General features: G+C 45.6%; 1 protein-coding gene across 5 annotated transcripts in view; it reads left to right on the top strand.

Annotated features, from left to right (window-relative positions):
* Positions 1–24,699, top strand: part of CTBP1 (C-terminal binding protein 1) — a 53,031-nt gene that overhangs the window by 23,290 nt on the left and 5,042 nt on the right. For 3 of the 5 annotated variants that reach the window (XM_082223218.1, XM_082223219.1, XM_082223222.1), the window contains 5 exons: positions 9,746–9,900; positions 15,930–16,074; positions 19,443–19,649; positions 21,084–21,298; positions 24,295–24,425. In XM_082223218.1, the coding sequence (XP_082079344.1) occupies positions 9,746–9,900; positions 15,930–16,074; positions 19,443–19,649; positions 21,084–21,298; positions 24,295–24,425 (853 nt within the window). Of the gene's footprint in view, positions 1–1,874; positions 2,097–9,745; positions 9,901–15,929; positions 16,075–19,442; positions 19,650–21,083; positions 21,299–24,294; positions 24,426–24,699 lie in introns of all 5 variants that reach the window. The other 2 variants (XM_082223220.1, XM_082223221.1) reach the window with 1 other exon arrangement.

Here is a 24,699-nt window from a genome sequence, read left to right on the forward strand (position 1 = left end):
AGTTTTAATATTTAGAATAGCGCCTAAAACATTTGCTAAAGAGCCTTGCTATTATGCCTTCAATGCGCTGTTCAGAATGTAATCAGAATATAATAAAATATAATAAAACCATCCAATGTGCTACATTAAAACTAAGCAATAGCAGGGCATAAGGGGTGCTATCGTCAGATCAAGGAGTGGTGGGAATTTTGTCGTGAAGAGGTTTTGCTTCAGGAATTTGTTGATTTATCTGTTCTGAATCAGAAAGTAAAATTATTGTTACGAGCCCACGAAATTTATTGTAATTCCACTCACCCTTAATTCCCTGGCGGGGGGATTGGGGGGGGGCACAATTTTGTGGTTTATCTTGGGTGCCAAAATGTTTTGGGCCGTCCCTGTATATTGGTGAAATATTGTTCTTGTCCTTGATTTTTACTAAATATCACATATCAAGAAAAGTTTTTTAAATCGGTTAAATGCTTAACAGTAGGACGGTTTGCAGAATATCTTGAATGGGCTGACAGTGCCCTAAACACTGCAAAAGAATGTGGGAGTGGTTAAATATTAGCCTTGGATCATATACACATGTATGGTAGGGTTATGCTAGCGGTCTGCTTCATCAGTGGTCAGTAGACTAAAGGCGGTTTAGTAATTGCATTGTTAGATACATAATTAAAAATACATTTGGAAGACATTAAGGGTTTAACTCAGGCATAGGCAAGCTCCGGCCCTGCAGATGTTTGGGACTACAATTCCCATCACCCCTAGCTAACAGGACCAGTGGTCAGGGATGATGGGAATTGTAGTCCCAAACATCTGGAGGGCCGGAGTTTGCCTATGCCTGGTTTAACGTCATTCCCTATGTACAGGAAATTCAAAGTTAAGCCTTCTCACTGGATCTTTAGTTCCTACAGCTGCAGTAAACTTACGAAGGTCACGTGCTGTGTCTTCACGTGCCTCCCAGTTCGTACGGCACGTTTTAGTGCATTTACGAAATCGCTACCCAGCCCCTCCAAGTACTCTTGAGTTGTATATATTAATAAACGTACACACATGCACACGCTACATCATTTTTAAACATCGCTGTTGCCCCTCCCAAATGTGTTCTACAGACCTTACTAAGAAATTGCCTTTCAGATGATAACATAAGCTAATGTCACCCTCTGCTGTCAATCTCAGTTTGCTCCTCTCGGTGAGCGTGGGCCATTCAGCGGTTCTTGCCTTGAACTATTTTCCTTTCTGCTTTCCTTCTAGAAGGAAAGTGCACTGGCCACAATCTTCAACCAACATGAAAAAGTGTGTGTGTTGTTGTTGTTTCTAACTTTTGTGTTTAATAATAATAATAACAACAAATTTTTATTTATACCCCGCCCTTCCCAGTTTAAAAACCGGGCTCAGGGAGGCTAACAGCAAATATAAAACATTGATTAAAATGTGACTTCAAAACAGCATAAAATACAACATAAAATGCAGCATCAATTTCAATACAATTCAAAAATTCAGGGGTCTTTTTTTTGGGGGGGGGAATTAGCTCACTCTATGGATAGGTGTTAACTTAACCTAAAGCAGCAGGGGCTAAGCCAGGCATAGGCAAACTCCAGCCCTCCAGATGTTTGGGACTACAATTCCCATCATCCCTGACCACTGGTCCTGTTAGCTAGGGATGATGGGAATTGTAGTCCCAAACACATCTGGAGGGCCGCAGTTTGCCTATGCCTGGTCTAAACAATGCCATGTTTTCCACCAGCACTTAATTTGTCTTCCTGTTCTGCTCATTTGCAGTTGGAAAGTAGATTCAGTGAGAACTTTTTAAGTTTGAACTTGCTGGCTTTTGCAGTTGTCAGACCCTTAATGTTGTCTTACTGTATTTTTTTGTTTGTTTTTTAATTTTTTAGTAAAAATTTGAACTCGAGCCCAAGATACAGAGCTTGCACAGTGGATAAGAAGTTTTAAAAGCTTTGGTTCAAGATTGCAGGAGGCTGAAAAGAAAAATTAAAGACATGAGAAGGAGGATCAAATGACAGGTTGCTGTGTTGACTTCCAGCACTGAAGATTGTAAATAGCTGAGAAGTGGAATTAATGACTCTGAAACTGAAACCCAGTTTAAGAAATGTCAGGTTGGTAGGGGTTCATAGAACTCTGGAACTAGCTTACAACTGTTTTTAATCAACTTTGACTTTGTTTTTAAGGAAATGCTTGTCCAGCTATGGAAACTTAAATGCTTGCTTGTGGCTAAAGTTCTATTCTTAATTTAATTTTCGGTTCTTGCAAGTTGTGTTGCAGTGAGGGTTTGATCTGCATCATATTTATGGCCATTGTTGTGTTGGGGACTTTTCAGACACAACCCTAAGCTTACTGGAGTTCCCTGCTACGTCTGAACGTAGAGGAACTCTGGTTAGTTCAAACTGGTTTGTTCAAACAAATGAGGATAAATCCATGGTTAATTTTCCTCATGGGCTATAATTGAAACCAGCAGTGGGAAATAGTTTTTTGTCAAGCGCCACATTCCCTTGGGGTAATTTTGTTTGGGGGCTTTGGAGCTAAAAGTGATTGAGCACCCCGTTTCCTTTCTCTTAACAAATAAATAAATTTATTGATACTTATTCAAAGATATACAAAAACACCCCCCCATTACAAAGTATCTCTGTATGATATACAGAGATAAAGCAGCTGCTTAGTCAAAAAGAGAACAAAGTCAGAAGGAAGAAAAGACAAGGAGAGGAGAATCCTAAGGAAACAGAAAGCAAGAGAAAAGGAAAAGAAAGAAAAAACTAAAGAAGAAAATTAAAGGACTTCTGGCTCTCTGTCCTGCAGCTACATATGATATTCATTCCTTAAGACCCAACCAATTCTAGTGTTCAAAACTCCCATTGTACTAGGCACATTTTGCAACAGGGAATTTCATTAGGGCGAGCAGTTTCTGAGCTCCGGGCGCAGTACTGCACCGGAGATTTCAGATTAAAACTGCAGAGTGGAAGGAAAGGACGATCTTTTCCTGCCTCCCCACTTCCAGCCACTCTGAAGACTGGAGAAGAGACCCTCTTAAGAATATTAGGGGGGTGGGCAGGAGAAGGTCTGGGCCATGTGAAAAAGAAACATAACATTTTAGCTGCAGTTCATTCATTTTCAGCTTTGTATTCTTATAAAAAAGTGTGCCTAAGACATTCCGTTGCTGTGCCCATAACCTCGGTTTAAGGTGCCATTTAGCTTCCACCTTCCCTATCTCAGTTTCTAACACTGAACCATTCTATCTTCTATAAACCAGTCTTTTTTCAATCTTCAAATCCAGATATTACAAGTTCATTTTCTCTTCTAAGCAAAAAAGTCTAAGAAAATTCCAATCCTTAACAAATGTCCGTAATGATTTTTCTCTTAATTAAACGTGTTAACTTTCCCATCTCAGTGAATTCCAATAGTTTTAACCGCCATTCTTCTATAGTGGGGTAGGGTTCTTCCATCTTTGGCGCATATAGCAATCTCACCACTGTAACCTAAACCTTTTCCTCTCTCAATTTAGTCATCCCTTTTCTATCTTATCCCCCCCCCCCCGCCCATGAGATTAGGCCAAGGGCCACTTCTGGCTTAAACGAACTACAGTTCCCAGAGTTCAAATGTAAAATAATATGGGATTGTGGTTAGTTTAACATTAGAAGCAGATGCTTCCGATCTGCTCATGGCTACTACAAGACACTGAATGCAGTAGAACAGAAGCACACATCTTTGTGCAAGATTGTTCGCATAATTTGTATAACTCGCTGAAGACGTCAGCCCAGGATGTGGCAGCTGTGAAAAGGGAAAATTCCATTCTGGGGATTGTTAGGGAAAGGAATCAGAAATAAAATTGCCAATATCCTAATGCCATTATACAAAACTATATACCGTTCTGGTCGCCTCATCTCAAAAAGGAGCTGGAAAAGTTTCAGGGAAAAAGGCCAGCAAAACGATGAAGGGCAGAAAGGGACTTTTTTTGGGACTTTTAAGTTTTAGAGAAAAGGCGAGTGAGAGGCAACACAATAGAAGTTTATACAGTTGAGCCTGGCATGGAGAAATTGGATAGAGAAAGGGGAGCAAATTGGGATTTGTATTTAATCAGTTTTTCTTTTAAAGAAAAGAACCAAAGGTATGGAGAAAATATTTGTGCCGGGAGTGGGGCATGGAGAGATTGTAGTGGAGAATTTTGTGGGCAAAGTTTTCCACAAAAAACGCACTAGCTTCATTTCCCAGTATATTACTGTGTTTTTTTGCTCTATAGGACGCACCAGATGATAAGTCGCACCTAGTTTGGGGGGGGGGGGGAGGAAAACAAGAAGAAAAAAAAATTGAATCCCAGAAGCCAGAACAGCAAGAGGGATCTGGCTTCTGGGATACCGTGTGGCTGTTCTGGCTTCTGGGATAACCACGCCAAGCCTCTTCAGGGCAGCGGGATGAGGGCTCCCCCTGCCCAAAGAGGCTGCGCGCGGCTAAGGTAGAAGCCAGGGCAGGCGCGTTGCTGAAGGGGCGCTGTGCAGAGAGGGAGAACTGCGCAGCGCCCCTTCAAGCGAAGCCTCCGGCTTCCAGGCAGGCGAGTGGCTGAAGGGTCGCTGCGCAGCTCTACCTCTCTGTGCAGCGCCATTCACTCCATAAGACGCACTCACATTTCCCCTTACTTTATAGGAGGAAAAAAGTGCGTCCTATGGAGCAAAAAATACGGTACTTAGATTAGGAATTAATGGCGCACTGATAACCTGGGGGGGGGGGGGAGACACTATGCAAGTCCCTTCCACTTTGCAGAAACTTCCCTGTATAGGTTTGTGGCTACTTAGAAGGTCTCCTTAGAAGAAAAGTGGTAACCTGTTGCATGGAGAGAACCTGTTACATTCTTGGTGCTCTTTTCAGCAACCCAGGTGCTAGACAAACCCAGGTTTAGAATTGTCAGTGGTGAATTCTTTTCCCTTCTACCTGCTTCTGAGAAAACGAATCACCCAGGGATGGAGAACCATTGGTCCTCCAAATGTTGGTGGACTACAACTCCCATCATGCTGCCGAGGGCTGATGAAAGATGTAGTCCAAGGATATCTGGGGGGCCGCAAATTCCCCATCCCCACTGTAGCCCAAGGGTTGCAGAATCATAACAACCCTGAGGGATAGGATGGACTAAGAGATACATTCAAGGTTGCACACTGTCAGAGGTGGGATTTGAACTTGCCTTTCCCCATTTTGCACAAGTCTGCAATAGCTATATTGTTGGTCTTCAACAGATGGGCCACTCTGATTGACACTACAACCTCCTTTTAGAGCGAGAGGGAGACAAAGGGGAGCATCATCTAACTGGGTTCCGTATTTTAGATTTGTTCATCGGCCGTTAAAACCCTGGGTTTTAGTTTTGAATGGTTGCATTATTGCTAGGCTCTTGGGCTGTAAGTTATTCCTGTGTCCCTTATGGTTCTCCAGCACTGTCCGTTCTTACTGATAGCACTGTGCTTCTGCTACTGAAGGCAGCTGTTTCTTAGGCAGCCTATATCCTCCATGGTGCTGTTTGTAAGTTCAATGTGTCTGGACGGTCTTAGACTAGCGCCTGTGATATGCAACTTTCCATGATGCTGTCTGTTCCACAGATCTTTGCGGGACTTCTTACCTGAATGACTGTGAACAAAACTCAGTAATTGTGTGTGTGTGAGAGAGAGAGAGAGAGAGAGAAAGACACACCTTCCCCAGGACGTTGGCTGGGTGTCTCTTTTGCTTTTAATGGACTGTAATGCTCGGATGCGGGTGGCGCTGTGATCTAAACCACTGAGCCCCTTGGGTATGCCAATCAGAAGGTCGGCGGTTCGAATCCCCGCAACGGGGTGAGCTCCCATTGCTCAGTCCCAGCTCCTGCCAACCTAGCAGTTCGAAAGCACGTCAAAGTGCAAGTAGATAAATAGGTACCGCTCCAGCGGGAAGGTAAACGACATTTCCGTGCGCTGCTCTGGTTCGCCAGAAGCGGCTTAGTCCTGCTGGCCACATGACCTGGAAGCTGTACGCCGGCTCCCTCGGCCAATAAAGCGAGATGAGCGCCGCAACCCCAGAGTCACGACTGGACCCAATCGTCAGGGGTCCCTTTACCTTTACCTTTAATGCTCGGAAGAGAAAAGAGCTGCAGCGCTTTGTCCCCCACCTACCCTCGTGCATATCCCAGGCATTAGCCTATATTGAGTCATAAGACATCTTTATTGTAAATTGAACTCTTGGGATATTTGGGAAATACACATGCTTTTGACAGAAGGCTTCTTGGTCAGGTCATTCACATGTGTTACCCATCCTAAACATGACAAATTGCAGAATACAAATCACATTTACAAGGTTTGCCCAGGTATCTTAACAGCCGTCAAACCTGGGCAGCTAACTAGGTTCCGAAAGCACTGTTAAGAATCCATGATTAGCTCTGCTTAACCCAGAATTGCATGTTTGCACTATATTAAACTGAAACTACCGTATTTTTCGCCCTATAAGACGCACTTTTCCCCCTCCAAAAATGAAGGGGAAATGTGGGTGCGTCCTATGGGGCGAATGCAGGCTTTCGCTGAAGCCTGGAGAGCGAGAGCGGTAGGTGCGCACCGACCCCTCTCGCTCTCCAGGCTTCGCGGACCTCTACTCAAGCAGCAGGAATGCTCCCGCTGCTTGGGGAGAGTTGCCGGCATCCCGAAGCCTGCGCGCGCTGATCTCAGCGCGTCCAGGCTTCGCGGATCTCTCCGCAAGCAGCGGGAACCACCGCTGGGCTCCCACGGCTTGCAGAGAGCTGCCTGTTTGGGGGCTGGGGTCGGGGGAAGCTCGGGCTGCCCCAGCCCCGCGCCTGGGGGGGAAATAATTTTTTTCTTTATTTCCCCCCAAAAAAACTAGGTGCGTTTTATGGGACGGTGCGTCCTATAGGGCGAAAAATACGGTATGTTGAAAAAATTCCCCAAACCTAGCTCTGGGAAAGACAGATTGAGGAACTAGCTCTGCTCACTTTGCTTTATGTCTGGCTGAGGTGGTTGTTGTTGCTATTATTATTATTATTATTATTATTATTATTATTATTATTATTATTAATTATTTATACCCCGCCCATCTGGCTGTGCTTCCCCAGCCACTCTGGGCAGCTTCCAAAAAAAAATAAAAATTAAAATACTATAATACATCAAACATGAAAAGCTTCCCTAAACAGGGCTGCCTTCAGATGTCTTCTAAAAGTCTGCTAGTTGTTCTTCTCTTTGACATCTGATGGGAGGGCGTTCCACGGGGCGGGTGCCACCACCGAGAAGGCCCTTTGGCTGGTTCCCTGTAACTTGGCTTCTTGCAACGAGGGAACCACCAGAAGGCCCTCGGAGCTGGACCTCAGTGTCCGGGTAGAACAATGGGGGTGGAGACGCTCCTTCAGATATACTGAATACAGATAATTATTATTATTATTCTATTTCTATGCTGCTTCTTATTCAAATAAATCCCAAAGCAGCTTACAAACAAAAGATAAAAATAACATAATGGAACATCACAAATACAGCATAAATTGTATAGAATACTGAACACATCATCAGTAAAACCTTCACAAATCACAAATAAAAGAATTACCATCTATGTAACACTATTAACAAAACAGCTAAAAAATAAGCTAAACATCACAGTTACACCAAAAATCATAGTGTAAGATTCACAAAGCACGACAGCATTCATATCTATAAAACAACTTTAACATAATACAGTGGTGCCCCGCAAGACGAATGCCTCGCAAGACGAAAAACTCGCTAGACGAAAGAGTTTTCCGTTTTTTGAGTCGTTCCGCAAGATGAATTTCCCTATGGGCTTGCTTCGCAAGACGAAACGTCTTGCGAGTTCTTGTGAGTTTGTTTCCTTTTTCTTAAAGCCGCTAATAGCCGCTAATAGCCGCTAAGCCGCTAATAGCCGTGCTTCGCAAGACGAAAAAACCGCAAGACGAAGAGACGGATTAATTTCGTCTTGCGAGGCACCACTGTAGCAACAAAACAAACAAAGCCCTGTTGAATTTGTACCTTGGGTGTCTTCCTCAGTTGATTAGAGCCTGGTTCTGAGAACGCCAAGGTTGCAGGTTCGATCCCCGTATGGGATAGATGCATTTTCCTACATTTCAGGGGGTTGGACTAGATGACCCGCAGGGTCCCTTCCAACTCTACAGTTCTATGATTCTGTTATTCTCAGGAGCTCAATGAAATTGGGAAAGTTGGACATGGTTGGGTGCGGTGCTGGCTCTGACCATCTGTTGCCTCTGGTTCCGTAAGCTTCATCAACCATACCTGCTTTTTCCCTATCAGAGTGTGATTGTAGAAGACTCATAAAACCGCTTATGCCTGGAGTATTCTTTCTTTCTTTTTACAAATAAGCAAAATAAATTTTGTTCTTATTTAATTAGGCTGGTTTTATATCGTAGTGCCACAGATCAGTGCATTATAGCACTGCAGGAAAATCTCCCCTCTGGTCATAGGAATTCAAAATGAAGCTTTTAAAGTGAATAGTCTTCACTAATTAAATGTAATATAACCACAAACAGGAATATCACCAATTGTCCTCTTTGGTTATTCATTTTTCTTCATTCTGTCATGTATGCCAGCTTATTGTGTGGCAAAGTATGTGTGGTTTTTTTGGGGGGGGCAGTGAGTGTTAAATAACGACTAGGTAATCTCCCGTGACAGGAATCCTAAAATATAATTTACAAGAGCTGAAGCATCTCTTTATTGCAAGGCTTGTAAATAAGTCCACCCAAGTCCCTAGCCTGCTTGCCCACATGTGCCATTATGGGCAATGTTTCAAAAATTCACCTGAAGGGAATTTTTAGTTCTCCAGGTGTCGGGGAGAGCAGAGCTGGGTTTAGGTTTGATGAGGCCCTAAGCTACTTCATTATGTCCAGCTGTCCTTTGTCAACAACAAATTTCTGCTGTTTTTTGCGTTTAATATATGCTATATGGTAATTTGTGGACCTAATAGGTATCTAAAGCCATTTGCTTAAAGGAAAATAGGTATTTTATCAAAGCAATTTTATTTTATTTGTTTTTTGTCTTCTATTTTATCTTCTATAGATCTTCTATCTAACCCATCCAGGGTTTTTTTCCTTTAAATTTTTTCGGACCCCCAAGAGAGTGGGGCCTTAAGCTATAGCTTGTTTTGGTTATACAGTCATACCTCAGGTTACAGACGCTTCAGGTTGCGCAATTTGGGTTACGGACACGCCAAAACCCTGAAGTACTGGAACGGGTTACTTCCGGGTTTCGGCGCTCACGCATGCGCAGAAGCGCTAAATCACGCTATGCGCAGAAGTGCCGAATCGCAACCCGCTCGCGCGCAGACGCGGCGCTGCAGGTTGCGGGCCCTGCGGGTTGCGAATGTGCCTTCCACACGGATCGCGTTCGCAACCCGAGCGTCCACTGTACGTAAATCCGGCACTGGGGGTGAGTGGCTCTGTACATGTAATAAGTGCAACAAAAGAATTTTCTTGGTGACTCTTTGTATCGTGTCTTTGCAATTTCACTATCCCGAAGCACATAGTCTGGGATTTGAGGTGATTCGGTTATTACCATTTTCTCATATGGCTTCAAAAGAAGTCGCTTTTAAAGGTCTGCCAGCGACTAAATGCCTTTTTTCTTCGCTTCAGCTAGTCAGAATTCAGTCTCTCTGCCACGGCTGGTCATTACTTCCGATGACCCGTAAGCTGCTCGAGAAAGATATTTTGTTTACATTATTTCACTTGGAGATGTAACTTAGCATGTGTATAAAGCACCGTTTCCCCTTTTTGTTTCAGGCATTCGACCACCAATCATGAATGGGCCCATGCACCCGCGTCCCTTGGTAGCACTGCTGGATGGCCGGGACTGCACAGTGGAAATGCCAATCCTGAAGGATGTCGCCACTGTTGCGTTTTGCGATGCACAGTCCACGCAAGAAATTCATGAAAAGGTGCAGCTGAACATTTATTTAAATTACCCATCTAGGAAGTACCGTATTTTTCGCTCTATAGGACGCACCGGACCATAGGAGGGGGAGAACGGGGGAAAAAAATTATCCCCCTCTCTGCTCAGCGCCCCTTCAGCGAAGTGGCAAGAGAAACGGAGCCCCTTCCATTTCTCCTCCCGCTTTGCTGAAGGGGCGCTGCGCAGAGAGGGAAAACTGTGCAGCGCCTCTCCAGCAAAGCGAAGCCTGGAGAGCAAGAGGGATCGGTGTGCACCGACCCCTCTCGCTCTTCTGGCGGCTATCCGCAAGCCTTTGGAGCGCAGCGGGAACTCCTGCTGCACTCCGAAGGCTTGCGGACAGCTGCCTGAAGCCCCTGGAGAGCAGCGGGAGTTCCCGCTGCGCTCCAGGGGCTTCAGGCAGCTTCAGCGAAAGCAACGTGAAGCCTCCAGAGCGCGGGGGGAGCTCTCCCTCTGCGCTTCGGAGGCTTTGCGTTGCTATCGCTGAAGCCAAGGAGCCTGCATTCGCTCCATAAGACGCACACACATTTCCACTTCGTTTTTGGAGGGGGGAAAGTGTGTCCTATAGAGCGAAAAATACGGTATTGTGAACACCGTGTACCACTACCACTTTCCCCATATTCTGCGCGGCACTTGAAAGGATAATCTGAAATGGCAAGCTCTTTTACAGAGGAGTATACAGCCCTGCACTGTGTCCATCCTGGCAAATCTCAAACATGGTAAAAAACAACAACAACCTTAAGCAGGCTTCCTCAACCTCGGCCCCCCAGATGTTTTTGACCTACAACTCCCATGATCCCTAGCTAGCAGGAGCAGTGGTCAGGGATGATGGGAATTGTAGTCTCAAAACATCTGGAGGGCCGAGGTTGAGGAAGCCTGACCTTAAGCTTAACTAATACAGGCGTACCTTGGAAGTTGAACGGAATCCTTTCTGGAAGTCCGTTCGACTTCCGAAACGTTCGGAAAACAAAGCGCGGCTTCTGGTTGGCTGCAGGAAGCTCCTGCAGCCAATCGGACATTCGGCTTCCAAAAATAGTTTGCAAACAGGAACAGTCACTTCCGGGTGTTTGGGAGACAAAATGTCCGAGTACCAAGGCATTCGGGATCCAAGATACGACTGTAAATATTTAGGACTCTCAGATATCCTGGCTCTGGTGGCATGCCCTTTCAGACTGGGGAAGCCAGCCCTGGCTATGAGCTGCCAGTACCAGGTGCTCTCTTTCCTGGTTGAATAGTTGGTTGGATAGTTTGGTGATTGCTCCCACCAGTTGCAACAATAACAGGAGAATGGTTCTAAACTGAGCTAGGGGTTATGAGTGCAAAACCAGTAAGTCTGCTTTGTTGATGATCCCTCCAGGTTTTCCAAGAGTCATGTATGTGCTCGAATGATTTCAGGGACGGGGAACCAGAGGCCAAATGCACCCCTCTGTACCAGTTCCTGGCCTTCTCGGATACAGGGAACCAGGCAGAGGGCCTTCTTGGTAGTGGCACCCGCCCTGTGGAATGCCCTCCCACCAGATGTCAAAGAGAAAAACAACTACCAGATCTTTAGAAGACATCTGAAGGCAGCCCTCTTTAGGGAAGCTATTAATGTTTAACAGACTACTGTATTTTAATGCTTTGTTGGAAGCTGCCCAAAGTGTCTGGGGAAACCCAGTCAGATGGGCGGGGTATAAATAATAAATTCTATTCTATTCTATTCTATGCTATGCTATGCTATGCTATTCTATTCTATTCTATTCTATTCTATTCTATTCTATTCTATTCTATTCTATTCTATTCTATTCCATTCCATTCCATTCCATTCCATTCCATTCCATTCCATTCCATTCCATTCCATTCCATTCCATTCCATTCTTCTCAACTCTCCTCAGGCCACAGCCACTCTCAGCACCCTCTTGTAGTGCGTTTGCTTGCCTGGAATGCATTCCTGAACTGTGATTAGGGCCTGTTACTTGCCTGGATAAAAGGGATGCGGGTGGCGCTGTGGTCTAAACCACAGAGCCTAGGACTTGCCGATCAGAAGGTTGGCGGTTTGAATCCCACGACGGGGTGAGCTCCCATTGCTCGGTCCCTGCTCCTGCCAACCTAGCAGTTCGAAATCACGTCAAAGTGCAAGTAGATAAATAGGTACCACTCCAGTGGGAAGGTAAACGGCGATTCCGTGCGCTGCTCTGGTTTGCCAGAAGCGGCTTACTCCTGCTGGCCACATGACCCGGAAGCTGTACGCCGGCTCCCTCGGCCAATAAAGTGAGATGAGCGCCGCAACCCCAGAGTCAGCCACGACTGGACCTAATGGTCGGGGGTCCCTTTACCTTTACCTTACTTGCCTGGATGGAGGATAGAGGATGGAAATGGGGTTTTGTGTTTATAAACCTATGACTTCTTTATAGCCCACTCTACAAATATCAGCGCTGCATGGTCCCTCTGTGTTCCTTTTTTTGCCTTTGGCACTGCTCACCACTAGCTTGCAACTCCCAGAAGCTTGCCTTTGAGGAAGACAGTTGCCCTCAGGCTGAAAATAAGACCCATCCCGATTTATAGCAATGCTGGCCTTGCAGAGAGTTTCTTAGAGGCTATTGGGACAGTATGCATTTTTTTAAACATATGAAATGTGTTGTAAGAACGCTAAACATTTGCTTTTTGGAACAGCCCAACACAGAAATGGCTAGTGTCTCTGCAGAATAAATTTGAACTAGTATTGAACTATAGATCCGGATCTATCTGTGAAGTCTCAAAAAAAATTGGTTCCCTACCAAATAAATTAGTGTAATTTCTGTAAACTGCTAATGGCTGACCTTTTCACAGAAATGTCAGGTTTGTTTCCTCTAATAGATGGAAGATTTCACCAGAGATGTTGGCAGCATCTCACAGGATAACTTGCTTCAGATTGTGGCTCGTCAGAAACACTCAAATGTTTCCACTCCACTATGGGCGACTGACCTTTAAATCCAAGGTTACCATAGGTCAGACCTCATTTTTCCTGAAGATAAGCACATTCAGTTTCCTAATTCAGTGAAGGGAGAATTTTCAGCACTGCGCTATTTCTCCTACCTAGCTTTCTTATTTGGGCGGGCAGGGGTGTGTGTGTGCAGGGAATCAGGGCCTTTCAGACAAGATGCTACTTCAAAGTCGTAGAATTGCAGAGTTGGAAGGAATCCCGTCTAGACCAACCCCCTGCAATGCTGGGGTGTAGACAATAGACTCACTTTCAGGTCCACTAACACGGTTGCTGCTAAATACCCTTTCCTGATCCCCGAAGAATTGATGCTTTTGAATTATGGTGCTGGAGGAGACTCTTGAGAGTCCCATGGACTGCAAGAAGATCAAACCTCTCCATTCTGAAGGAAATCAGCCCTGAGTGCTCACTGGAAGGACAGATCCTGAAGCTGAGGCTCCAAGACTTTGGCCACCTCATGAGAAGAGAAGACTCCCTGGAAAAGACCCTGATGTTGGGAAAGATGGAGGGCACAAGGAGAAGGGGACGACAGAGGATGAGATGGTTGGATAGTGTTCCGAAGCTATTAGCATGAGTTTGACCAAACTGTGGGAGGCAGTGGAAGACAGGAGTGCCTGGCGTAATCTGGTCCATGGGGTCACAAAGAGTCAGAAATGACAAAACAACAACAACTATTGTGTTATGCAGCCACTTCTCTGAGGTTTGGTAATCAGACCATCCACCTGATGTATTGGCACCTAGTTCATGGAAGCTTGTGCTGCAATAATTCCAAGAATCTCTTTTTTATCTGTAAACCTGCACGAGAACATGAGAATTCAATCCATTTCTGGGTGCCCCCCCCCCCGCTGTAAAAACTGTGAATAGTGCGGGAGGCAGTGGAAGACAGGAGTGCCTGGCGTGCTCTGGTCCAGGGGGTCACGAAGAGTCGGACACGACTCAACAACTAAACAACAACAACGCTTTCCTACATGCGACTCATGGCCTACAGAGCAGCTGGGTTCAAAAAGTTTAAAAAAGCTTTGGTCAGAGTTCATTACAAGGCTCTGGAATGGTGCAACCCATTGCTTTCAGGAAGTGGTAGACTTTGGGACGGCTGAGCGTGGTGGAATAGCAAAGGCCATAGGTGGCAGACTGCCAATATTTGTATGGAGCTTCTGGGCGAGATCACCCATGGCTACAGCGTGTGATAGCTTTGATATGTTAATGACAATACATTATTACCCTAGGAGCATGGGTGGCGCTGTGGCCTAAACCACTGAGCCTCTTGGGCTTGCCGAACGGAAAGTTGGCAGTTCAAATCCCTGCAATGGAGTGAGCTCCCGTTGCTCGGTCCCTGTTCCTGCCAACCTAGCAGTTAGCAGTTCGAAAGCACACCAGTGCAAGTAGATAAATAGGCACTGCTGTCGCTGGAAGGTAAACGGCGTTTCTGTGCGCTCTGGCTTACATCACAGTGTTCAGTTGTGCCAGTAGTGGAAAGAAGCCACATGACCCAGAAAGCTGTCTGTGGACAAACGCCGGCTCCCTCGGCCTGTAGAGCAAGATGAACGCCGCAACCCCATAGTCACCTTTGACTGGACTTAACCATCCAGGGGTCCTTTACCATCTGGTATCTGGAACCATGGGAGATGGCAAAACCCCAATTGGTACCAGTTGTGCCATTGGATGTGCTTATGGCAATTTTGATCCTTATAGAGGTGTGGTTTTTTTTGTTACTCTTTTCGAGAAATAAGCAAACTATTGACAGCAAGAGAAACTCTTGCCAGCCGACCACTTATTGGAGAGCTGATGAGAAATTCTTCGTGACCTTAGATGCCGCTTGTATAAATTGACACCAGATGATGTTTTGGAACATAAAATCTTGGCTCGCTTTGGAGCTCTTTGCATAATGCCTATCTCTAGACAAAATAAAAAAAATCCTTCCAGTAGCACCTTAAAGACCAACTAAGTTAGTTCTTGGTATGAGCTTTCGTGTGCATGCACACTTCTTCAGATACACTGAAACAGAAGTTGCCAGATCCTTCTATATACTGAGAAGGTGGGGAGGGGTATTACTCAGAAGGGTGGTGGGAATGGGTGATTGGCAGATCTCTAGAGATGGCCTATCTCTAGAGTTATTTTACTTTGAAGGATAGGTAGGGATGGGAACTGCCTTTCAGTTGTTTTATTTGTGTTACGCTTTTAGTAAAAGTTAAAGGATCAGAAAGGAACAACTGTTCTCCACAGTGCTAATAGCTCCACAAGAAAACACTTCCATTGCTTTGCTCTAGTTTTCTATTTTGCTTTATTTCCCCAAAGGCTTTTTTCTTGCCTTAAACAACTAGGGTACACTCAAGTTCAGTGAAACCTGATAAATGTCTTGAGATTTGCCATGGTGCTAAAAGCAAAACCTGTACCTCAGACTGTTGGTGGGCACCGGGTCCAGAGTAGTCAGATTACCAAGTACGTAACATCTTAATCCATGGTATTTTGCTAGGTTAAAGGTAAAGGGGCCCCTGACCATTAGGTCCAGTCGTGACCGACTCTGGGGTTGCGGCGCTCATCTCGCTTTATTGGCCGAGGGAGCCGGTGTACAGCTTCCAGGTCATGTGGCTAGCATGACTAAGCCGCTTCTGGCGAACCAGAGCAGCGCACGGAAATGCCGTTTACCTTCCCGCCAGAGCGGTAACTATTCATCTACTTGCACTTTGACGTGCTTTTGAACTGCTAGGTTGGCAGGAGCAGGGACCGAGCAACGGGAGCTCACCCCGTCGCGGGGATTCGAACCTTCGACCTTCTGATCGGCAAGTCCTAGGCTCTGTGGTTTAACCCACAGCGCCACCCGCGTCCCTCTCACCTCCCAGGGGGAACTAGCAAAATATAGTAGCATTTGTGAACGGGTCTCTCAAGTGAACAGTAAGTCTCAGGCAATCATTTTGCTACCCATTCTGCTGCAACCGCACCTTGAAATTCTCCCTTGAGACATGACCAGACTATTGGAGACGATGGCGTGTACCCAGGAATTGGAATTCTGCAGGGCGTGTTGAGAACGTAACTGAATTGTGTTTGCCTTTGTTTTTCAGGTACTAAATGAAGCAGTGGGAGCCCTGATGTACCACACCATCACTTTAACCCGTGAAGACCTGGAGAAGTTTAAAGCACTTCGAATAATCGTTAGAATTGGAAGTGGTTTTGATAACATTGATATTAAATCTGCTGGCGATTTAGGTATGTCGTTAATTCACGTCTGCGAAATTTTATGTAGAAACCCAAGGGGGTTGGTGTTCAAACTTTGCTGACGTGTTTGAAGGTTGCACTTAAGTGTGGTACTCTGTATTTGAAATTAATTGAATAACTCAAGTAAGGGTACTCCAGTTGGTGCTTACAAAAATAAATAAATAAAAATAATTTTTTATTTCTATCCTGCCCTCCCCAGCGGAAGCCGGGCTCAGGGCAGCTAACAACAGTAAAATAATACAACATTCTAAAATCATTTCATTATAAAATCAGTTCAAATCAGATTAATGGCAACCATTGAGCTAGAGTTCTGTGAGGATAGCCAAAGGAGGGGGTCAGGCTGTGCCTTGGTCAAAGGCCTGGTGGAACAGCTCTGTCTTGCAGGCCCTGCGGAAAGATGTCAAGTCCCGCAGGGCCCTAGTCTCTTGTGACAGAGCGTTCCACCAGATCGGAGCCACAGGCCGAAAAAGCCCTGGCTGTGGTTGAGGCCAGCCTAACCTCTCTGTGGCCTGGGACCTTCAAGATGTTTTTGTTTGAAGACTGTAAGTTCCTCTGTGGGACATACCAGGAGAGGCGGTCCCGTAGGTACGAGGGCCCTAGGCCGTATAGGGCTTTAAAGGTTTAAACCAGCACCTTAAACCCGATTCTGTACTCCACCGGGAGCCAGTGCAGCTGGTATAGCACCAGGTGAGTGTGATTTCGCAGCAAGGACCCCGTAAGGAGTCTTGTTGCGGCATTTTGCACCCGCTGGAGTTTCTGGGTCAGTCTCAAGGGCAGCCCCACATAGAGCGAGTTACAATAATCCAGTCTGGAGGTGACCGTCACGTAGATAACATTGGCTAGGTCAGGGCGAGAGAGGTAAGGAGCCAACGGCTTAGCTTGGCGAAGGTGAAAAAAGTGCCGCCTTTTTTATAGCTGCAATCTGCAGCTCCATGGAAAGGGAGGTGTCGAAGATTACACCCAAACTCTTAACGGATGGTGCTGGCACTAATTGCGCCCCCGCAAGAGATGGGAATTGCCCCCCAATCTCATATCATCCCGACCCAGCCAAAGGACCTGTGACCCAACGTAAAGGTAAAGGGACCCCTGACCGACTGGGGTTGTGCGCTCATCTCGCTCTGTAGGCCGAGGGAGCCGGCGTTTGTCCGCAAACAGCTTCCGAGTCATGTGGCCAGCATGACTAAGCCGCTTCTGGCGAACCAGAGCAGCGCACAGAAACACCGTTTACCTTCCCGCCGGAGTGGTACCTATTTATCTACTTGCACTTTGACGTGCTTTCGAACTGCTAGGTTGGCAGGAGCAGGGACCGAGCAACGGGAGCTCACCCTGTCGTGGGGATTCAAACCACCGACCTTCTGATTGGCAAGTCCTAGGCTCAGTGGTTTAACCCACAGCGCCACCCACTAATGGAAGAGGAGGGTAGGGTTTTTTTTGCCAGTTTGCCCTTCCCCACCAACCATGGCACCTTCCATCCTGTTGGAGGATTCCCCCACTCTGGAGCAGGTCTTCAGCGTTTGATGTGAGCTGGAGGTTACAGAAGGAAAGAGGGAAATGGCCTTCCTTTCTTCTGTTAATGGAGGCATGTACTGGATCAAAAGCACTTCTGTGAACACAAGGGGGTTCCACGATTTGTATTTAGGCGTTTGTTGCTTTGCACTGACTTAGGCTGTCCCCTCCCAGCACACTCTTGCTCCTTACATCCACCAAAATCTCTGGCTGCGGACATTGACTCAAAAACGTATGACACGTTTTGCTGTGGCAACGTTGCTGTGAAGCGTAGCCTAGCTTCATTGCATATTTGTGTCATCTCTGTTGCAGACAGCGAAGGTATAGGTGGCTAACTTGTGGCCTTGCCTTCCAGCTCCTGCTGGGCTGCACTACCCATTAACCCTGACCATGAGTCATGCCGGCTGGAGCTGGTAGAGCATTATTATTTATTAATTTATTACAGAGGTACCTCGGGTTACATACGCTTCAGGTTACATACACTTCAGGTTACAGACTCTGCTAACCCAGAAATAGTACCTCGGGTTAAGAACTTTGCTTCAGGATGAGAACAGAAATTGTGCTCCGGTGGTGCGGTGGCAGCAGGAGGCCCCATTAGCTAAAGTGGTGCTTCAGGTTAAGAACAGTTTCAGGTTAAGAACGGACCCCTGGAACGAATTAAGTACTTAACCCGAGGCACCACTGTATTTACACCCTGCCCATCTGGCTGGGTTTCCCCAGCCACTCTGGGCGGCTTCCAACAGAATATTAAAATACAATAACCTATTAAACATTAAAAACATCCCTAAACAGGGCTGCCTTCAGATGTCTTCTAAAAGTCTGGTACTTGTTGTTCTCTTTGACATCTGCTCGGAGGGCGTTCCACAGGGTGGGTGCCACCACCGAGAAGGCCCTCTGCCTGGTTCCCTGTAACATGGCTTCTTGCAGTGAGGGAACTGCCAGAAGGCCCTCGGAGCTGGACCTCAATGTCTGGGCAGAATGATGGGGGTGGAGACGCTCCTTCAGGTATACAGGACCAAGCATGAGATTCTTAACCCAGGGCTGTATGTTTGAGCCCCACATTGGGCCAAAGATTCTTGCACTCTGGGGGATTGAACTAAATGATCCTTGTGGTCCCTTCCAAACTCTGTGATCTGGAGCAGTGTTGGCTCTGGGTTTTGAAGGGCTCTTGGGCAAGGCATCCTCCATGCCACCTCCCATCCACCTCCATGACCCCCAGCTCCTCACCGCCCCACGTCATGGAGGGTTCTTGAGTCCTCCAGCAGATGCCTGAGCATGCTGACCATTGGTGCCAGCCCTGGTCTGGAGGACCACAGGTCAGCTTCGCCTGGATCACAACCTTGGAGCATTCTAGAAACTAAATTCTGGCAAGTGAGCCTTGGTCCCATCCCTGGAGCAACTGCTGACATCCAGCTCCACTCTCCCCTGCCCTACCCAAAGCAAGAGTTTATTCCACAACCCCTCTATTTCTCTTGCGCTTTTCTGATGCATGACTTGTTTTAGATGGTTGAAGCAGCAGGTGGGGGCTGTCCATTTTTTAATCGTTGGAAAGGTGCATAGTCTTGCTTTAGGTCAGGCATAGGCAAACTCGGCCCTCCAGCTGTTTCGGGACTACAACTCCCATCATCCCTAGCTAACTGGACCAGTGGTCAGGGATGATGGGAATTGTACTCCCAAAACATCTGGAGGGCCAAGTTTGCCTATGCCTGCTTTAGGTGCTTAATAGTATATGTCTTTCCAACATCTCTGAGGGCCAGGGGCTGGTTGAATTCATAAAGGGGGGTGGGATTCCGTGGCATTCTGGAGCCACCCTAGGATTCAACACATTGTGGTTTTTCTTATTATTATTTAAGGGATTGCAGTGTGCAATGTTCCGGCTGCATCCGTGGAAGAGACAGCAGACTCTACAATGTGCCACATCTTGAACCTGTACAGACGAACCACCTGGCTTCATCAGGCCTTGCGAGAAGGCACGAGGGTGCAGAGCGTGGAGCAGATCCGGGAAGTGGCTTCTGGGGCTGCAAGAATCCGAGGGGAGACCCTGGGCATTATTGGGTTAGGTAGGCCCACCCTGTTGTCCTGCTCTCTGCTTTTTGAAGATAAAGTCTGTTTGTTAGTTAAATGCATCCATTGTTGTGGCTTAAGGCTAATCGGGACCCTAACAAACTGCTAGGGATGATGGTATCCTATTTAGAATCGCTGCCCTGGGTTAGCTAGTGCCCTAAGATGCTCCAAACCTATTGTCTGCGTTACCAGGACCAGATATCTACCCCTCTACAGTGGTACCTCGGTTTAAGAATAGTCCTGTTTATGAACGATTCGGTTTACGAACTTCGCAAAACCGGAAGTAGTGTTTGCAAACTTTACCTTGGTCTACAAACAGAAACCGAACTGTGGAAGGGCACCGGTGGTGGGAGGACTCATTAGAGAAAGCGCGCCTCGGTTTAAGAATGGAATCGGTTTAAGAATGGACTTCAGGAACGGATTAAGTTTGTAAACCGAGGTACCACTGTATTTTGCTTAGTAGTTTATTTCTAAAATGTATTCCAGAACCGCCTTGTCACTCCGTAGCAGAAATAAGTTTGTTGAACCATAGTGGGCAAGAGCCGACACAAAGTCTGGGGAGTGGTGGAAGAGTAACAGTGATGTTTTCCTAATGGAACTGGAAATTTCTCTTCTCCATGTTTCATTAGAACTCTTTAAGTTGGACTACTGTGTACGTACTCTGCAACCTCATTCTGACGTAACACTAAACTATGGCTTATCATTATATGAATGGCCCTCTGCTTTGTGAACTCCCTTCTCTTCTTCCTCTGCAACCATGAGGAGGAGTAGATAGGAAGGTTTTGCTTCCACTTGCAACTAATTATGGCCACGCGTTATCCTTGGACCCAGATAAACTGGATATTCTTAACTATGGTTTAGGGAAAGAAGCAAACATTAAACCTTGGTTTACGATTCTGCTAAACCAGTGTTCTTCAGCTTTGGGTCACCAGATGTTGTTGGACAATATCGTCAGCCAGCTTAGCCGCAGGTGGGACCCACAATTGAAAAACACTGTCCTAAACCATATTTAAGATTCAGCTTTGGGGATAATGATAATAAACCATGGTCAATTGAAAGCAGAAGCAAAACCTTCTCCTTATAAGACTCACTTTTCCCCTCCTAAAAAGTAAGGGGAAATGTGTGTGCGTCTTATAGAGTGAATGCAGGCCGCACAGCTATCACAGAAGCCAGAACAGCAAGAGGGATTGCTGCTTTCACTGCACAGCAATCCCTCTTGCTGTTCTGGCTTCTGAGATTCAGAATATTTTTTTTCTTGTTTTCCTCCTCCAAAAACCAGGTGCGTCTTGTGGTCTGGTGCGTTTTATAGAGCGAAAAATACGGTAGTTTAACATTGCATCCAAGCCCCATCTGCATGAATGGGTGGGCTGCTTTATACCTGCCTCGACAATATTTGTTGCAAGACAAAAAAATTCTCCCCCTCCCCGCAGGACGAGTTGGTCAAGCGGTTGCACTACGTGCAAAAGCCTTTGGCTTCAATGTCATTTTCTACGACCCGTACCTCTCAGATGGCATGGAACGTGCTCTTGGACTTCAGCGGGTGACGACTTTGCAGGATTTGTTGTTTCACAGCGACTGCGTCACCCTCCACTGCAGCCTAAACGAACACAACCATCACCTTATTAACGACTTCACCATTAAACAGGTACGTTTCGGATAATGTCACAGTGACGATAAGAGTTAACATTTACATAGCAATTTTTGTGCACAAACATCGCCTTAGAGGTACTTACGGGGCAGACCAATGATGCCATCGCCATTTTGCAGATATATTGTTACAGTGTATACTGAGAGGCGAGCGGTTCTGCCATGCAACCAGGTATCAATTTTGTCTGCCGTCTGTCCTAGTAATAGGTTCTACTCGGTGAAGAAATGTCACATCCTACCACTGCAGTTTAATCATGTGGATCTTTGTTTACTCATGAACTGAAAAGTTGCCTTCTGATAAAATTTCTGCACATCTCAATTTGTAGATTAAGTGGCTACTGCCCCCTTGTGTTCAGTGCTAATACTCACAAGCGTTCCCATCCCAATTTATTTGTCCGGCTACTGGCGGAGGAGAGTACTTGAAATAATTTCGGACTTTCAACTGAAACGTTTGCAGATCATCCATGGCATTTACAGCCGTAACTTAGTTTTTATTGAACTTACATTATCAGAAGTGTATGCTTGCCAATCAAAACAACCATTTCTTAGTTCTGCAGGCGGAGAACTGCCTACAGAATAATGGCAGTCTTGCAGTTAGTTGCATCCTAGATGACACAACCTTGATGGCAGAAAGTGAGGAGGAATTAAAGAACCAATTAATGAGGGTGAAAGAGGAGAGCGCAAAATATGGTCTGAAGCTCAGCATCAAAAAAACTAAGATCATGGCCACTGGTCCCATCACCTCCTGGCAAATAGAAGGGGAAGAAATGGAGGCAGTGAGAGATTTTACTTTCTTGGGCTCCATGATCACTGCAGATGGTGACAGCAGCCACGAAATTAAAAGGTGCCTGCTTCTTGGGAGAAAAGCAATGACAAACCTAGACAGCATCTTAAAAAGCAGAGACATCACCTTGCCAACAAAGGTCCGTATAGTAAAAGCTATGCTTTTCCCAGTAGTGATGTATGGAAGTGAGAGCTGGACCATAAAGAAGGCTGATCACCAAAGAATTGATGCTTTTGAATTATGGTGCTGGAGGAGACTCTTGAGAGTCCCATGGACTGCAAGAAGATCAAACCTCTCCATTCTGAAGGAAATCAGCCCTAAGTGCTCACTGGAAGGACAGATCCTGAAGCTGAGGCTCCAATACTTTGGCCACCTCATGAGAAGAGAAGACTCCCTGGAAAAGACCCTGATGTTGGGAAAGATGGAGGGCACAAGGAGAAGGGGACGACAGAGGACGAGATGGTTGGATAGTGTTCTGAAGCTACTAGCATGAGTTTGACCAAACTGCAGGAGGCAGTGGAAGACAGGAGTGCCTGGCATGATCTGATCCATGGGGTCACAAAGAGTCAGAAACGACAAAACAACAACAACTATTGTGTTATGCAGCCACTTCTCTGAGGTTTGGTAATCAGACCATCCACCTGATGTATTGGCACCTAGTTCATGGAAGCTTGTGCTGCGATAATTTCAGGAATCTCTTTTTCATCTGTGAACCTGCATGAGAACATGAGATTTCAGCTGTGATGAACAGAATATGGAATAGCCACTGGCTGCTTCATGGCCTCTATTTAGGCAGGTTGCAAAACCACCTTTATTTCAGCAGGCATTTTCAGGGCACATTAGAGTTGTGCTTTGATTCCCAGGGAACGAGGTATTAACGTTTAGAAAAGCTTCTCTGAGATGTCTTGAGCCCATGGGACAGAGCAGGATGTCAAATAAAGAAATATAAACGCATTAGTTAACCTGTTGCTATCTTGCTGCTCCTGCAATCATATGAGGTACTTCAAATTGTCGTTTTATTCTCTTTTTATAATAATTACAGTGCCGATTCTGTTTTTAAAAATGGTGCTGTGGAAATGTTGGTGTAAATGAATGCTCGGATCTTTAAGGTGCCACAAACCTTTACTTTTCTTTATTGCAACCAACAGAATTTGCTGTACAGCTAATTCTATGGATTCTCTGTTGAGGCAGTTCATGATTTGTCTTTTATCTAGTCATACGCTTCACATAAACTGGTTTCTACAGCTTTCTGGGTTTCAAGTTAATTAGGTTTCAGCAAGCAAGAAATCTCAACATTATGGGCTGGCCATTTGTTGAACTACATTAACATAGTTTATGGATATGTTTGCTTGCAAGTTTCTGAAAGCCATGAAACTTCTTGATGAAACAGGAAATCGACATAAGCGTATTACTGAAAACTACAATTGTCTGTGTCAGTTTTATAATTTATTAAATATTTCCGCTTTCCTAAAGGATCTTGGAATGCAAAGGTCTTCCGATAAGTTATTAATATGTCATTTTTATGTCGACAGCTGTGCTGTTCTACTTGGTACAACTTTAAGTGTTTCCATTGATATGTTAAGGCAAGTAGAAAATTACAATGTTGCCTCAGTAAGCAAATACATTTTGTTTGCTAATGGGTGTTTGTTTTCACATGTCTTTTTTTTAGTAATTTCTATTCACCTTACCTTAATTTTTTTTTTTTTTTTTGCAGTAAATCAGTTCAGTTTCTTGTGAAAGGTAGAGGAAACAGCCTGTGCACTTTCTCCAAAGCCACGGCAGTTCCTTTCAGCGACTCAGAGTCTTAAATTTCATAAATTGTCATCTGACTTCAGTGCAGTACAACAGGGCACACATTTTAAAGTCCTGTTAACTAGACGGAAAGTATTTTTAAACCATATTTTTAAGGTTTGCTTTCAGTATTGCCTTAGGCTACATTATAGCATTTAAACGCAGACTGAACATCTGTCAAATGCAAAAATTAATCTGTTTGGTGCTCTTCCCCTTGGGCGTTGTTCAGTTTAACCGTGATAAAGATGCAGTTTTCCTGGTTATTTACACCTTTTAAGCTTCGTTTATAAGAAGATTTTTGTAGCATTTTCCCAGTGTGTAGTAAGGCGAGTGGTCCACTTTTTGGTGACAGCTGGTTCCTCTACTAACATCAACTTTATTTCACGCGCTTTTAATCTCGGTATTTTAACTTCCCGCAGATGCGACAGGGAGCCTTCCTTGTGAACATGGCTCGAGGAGGGCTAGTAGATGAAAAAGCACTTGCACAGGCCCTGAAGGAAGGAAGAATACGAGGGGCAGCCTTGGACGTACACGAGTCAGAACCATTCAGGTGATTCTGTTTCCTGTTCAGTGCCTGTTCTATTGCTAAACAAAAATTAAAAGGTAAAGGGACCTCTGACCATTAGGTCCCGTCGTGGCCGACTCTGGGGTTGTGGCGCTCATCTTGCTCTATAGGCCGAGGGAGCCGGCGTACAGCTTCCGGGTCATGTGGCCAGCATGACTAAGCCACTTCTGGCGAACCAGAGCAGCGCACGGAAACGCTGTTCATCTTCACGCTGGAGCGGTACCTATTTATCTACTTGCACATTGATGTGCTTTCGAAC

The sequence above is a fragment of the Podarcis vaucheri genome, assembly GCF_965113315.1.
Source record: "Podarcis vaucheri genome assembly, chromosome: 5".
Taxonomy (NCBI): Eukaryota; Metazoa; Chordata; class Lepidosauria; order Squamata; family Lacertidae; genus Podarcis; species Podarcis vaucheri.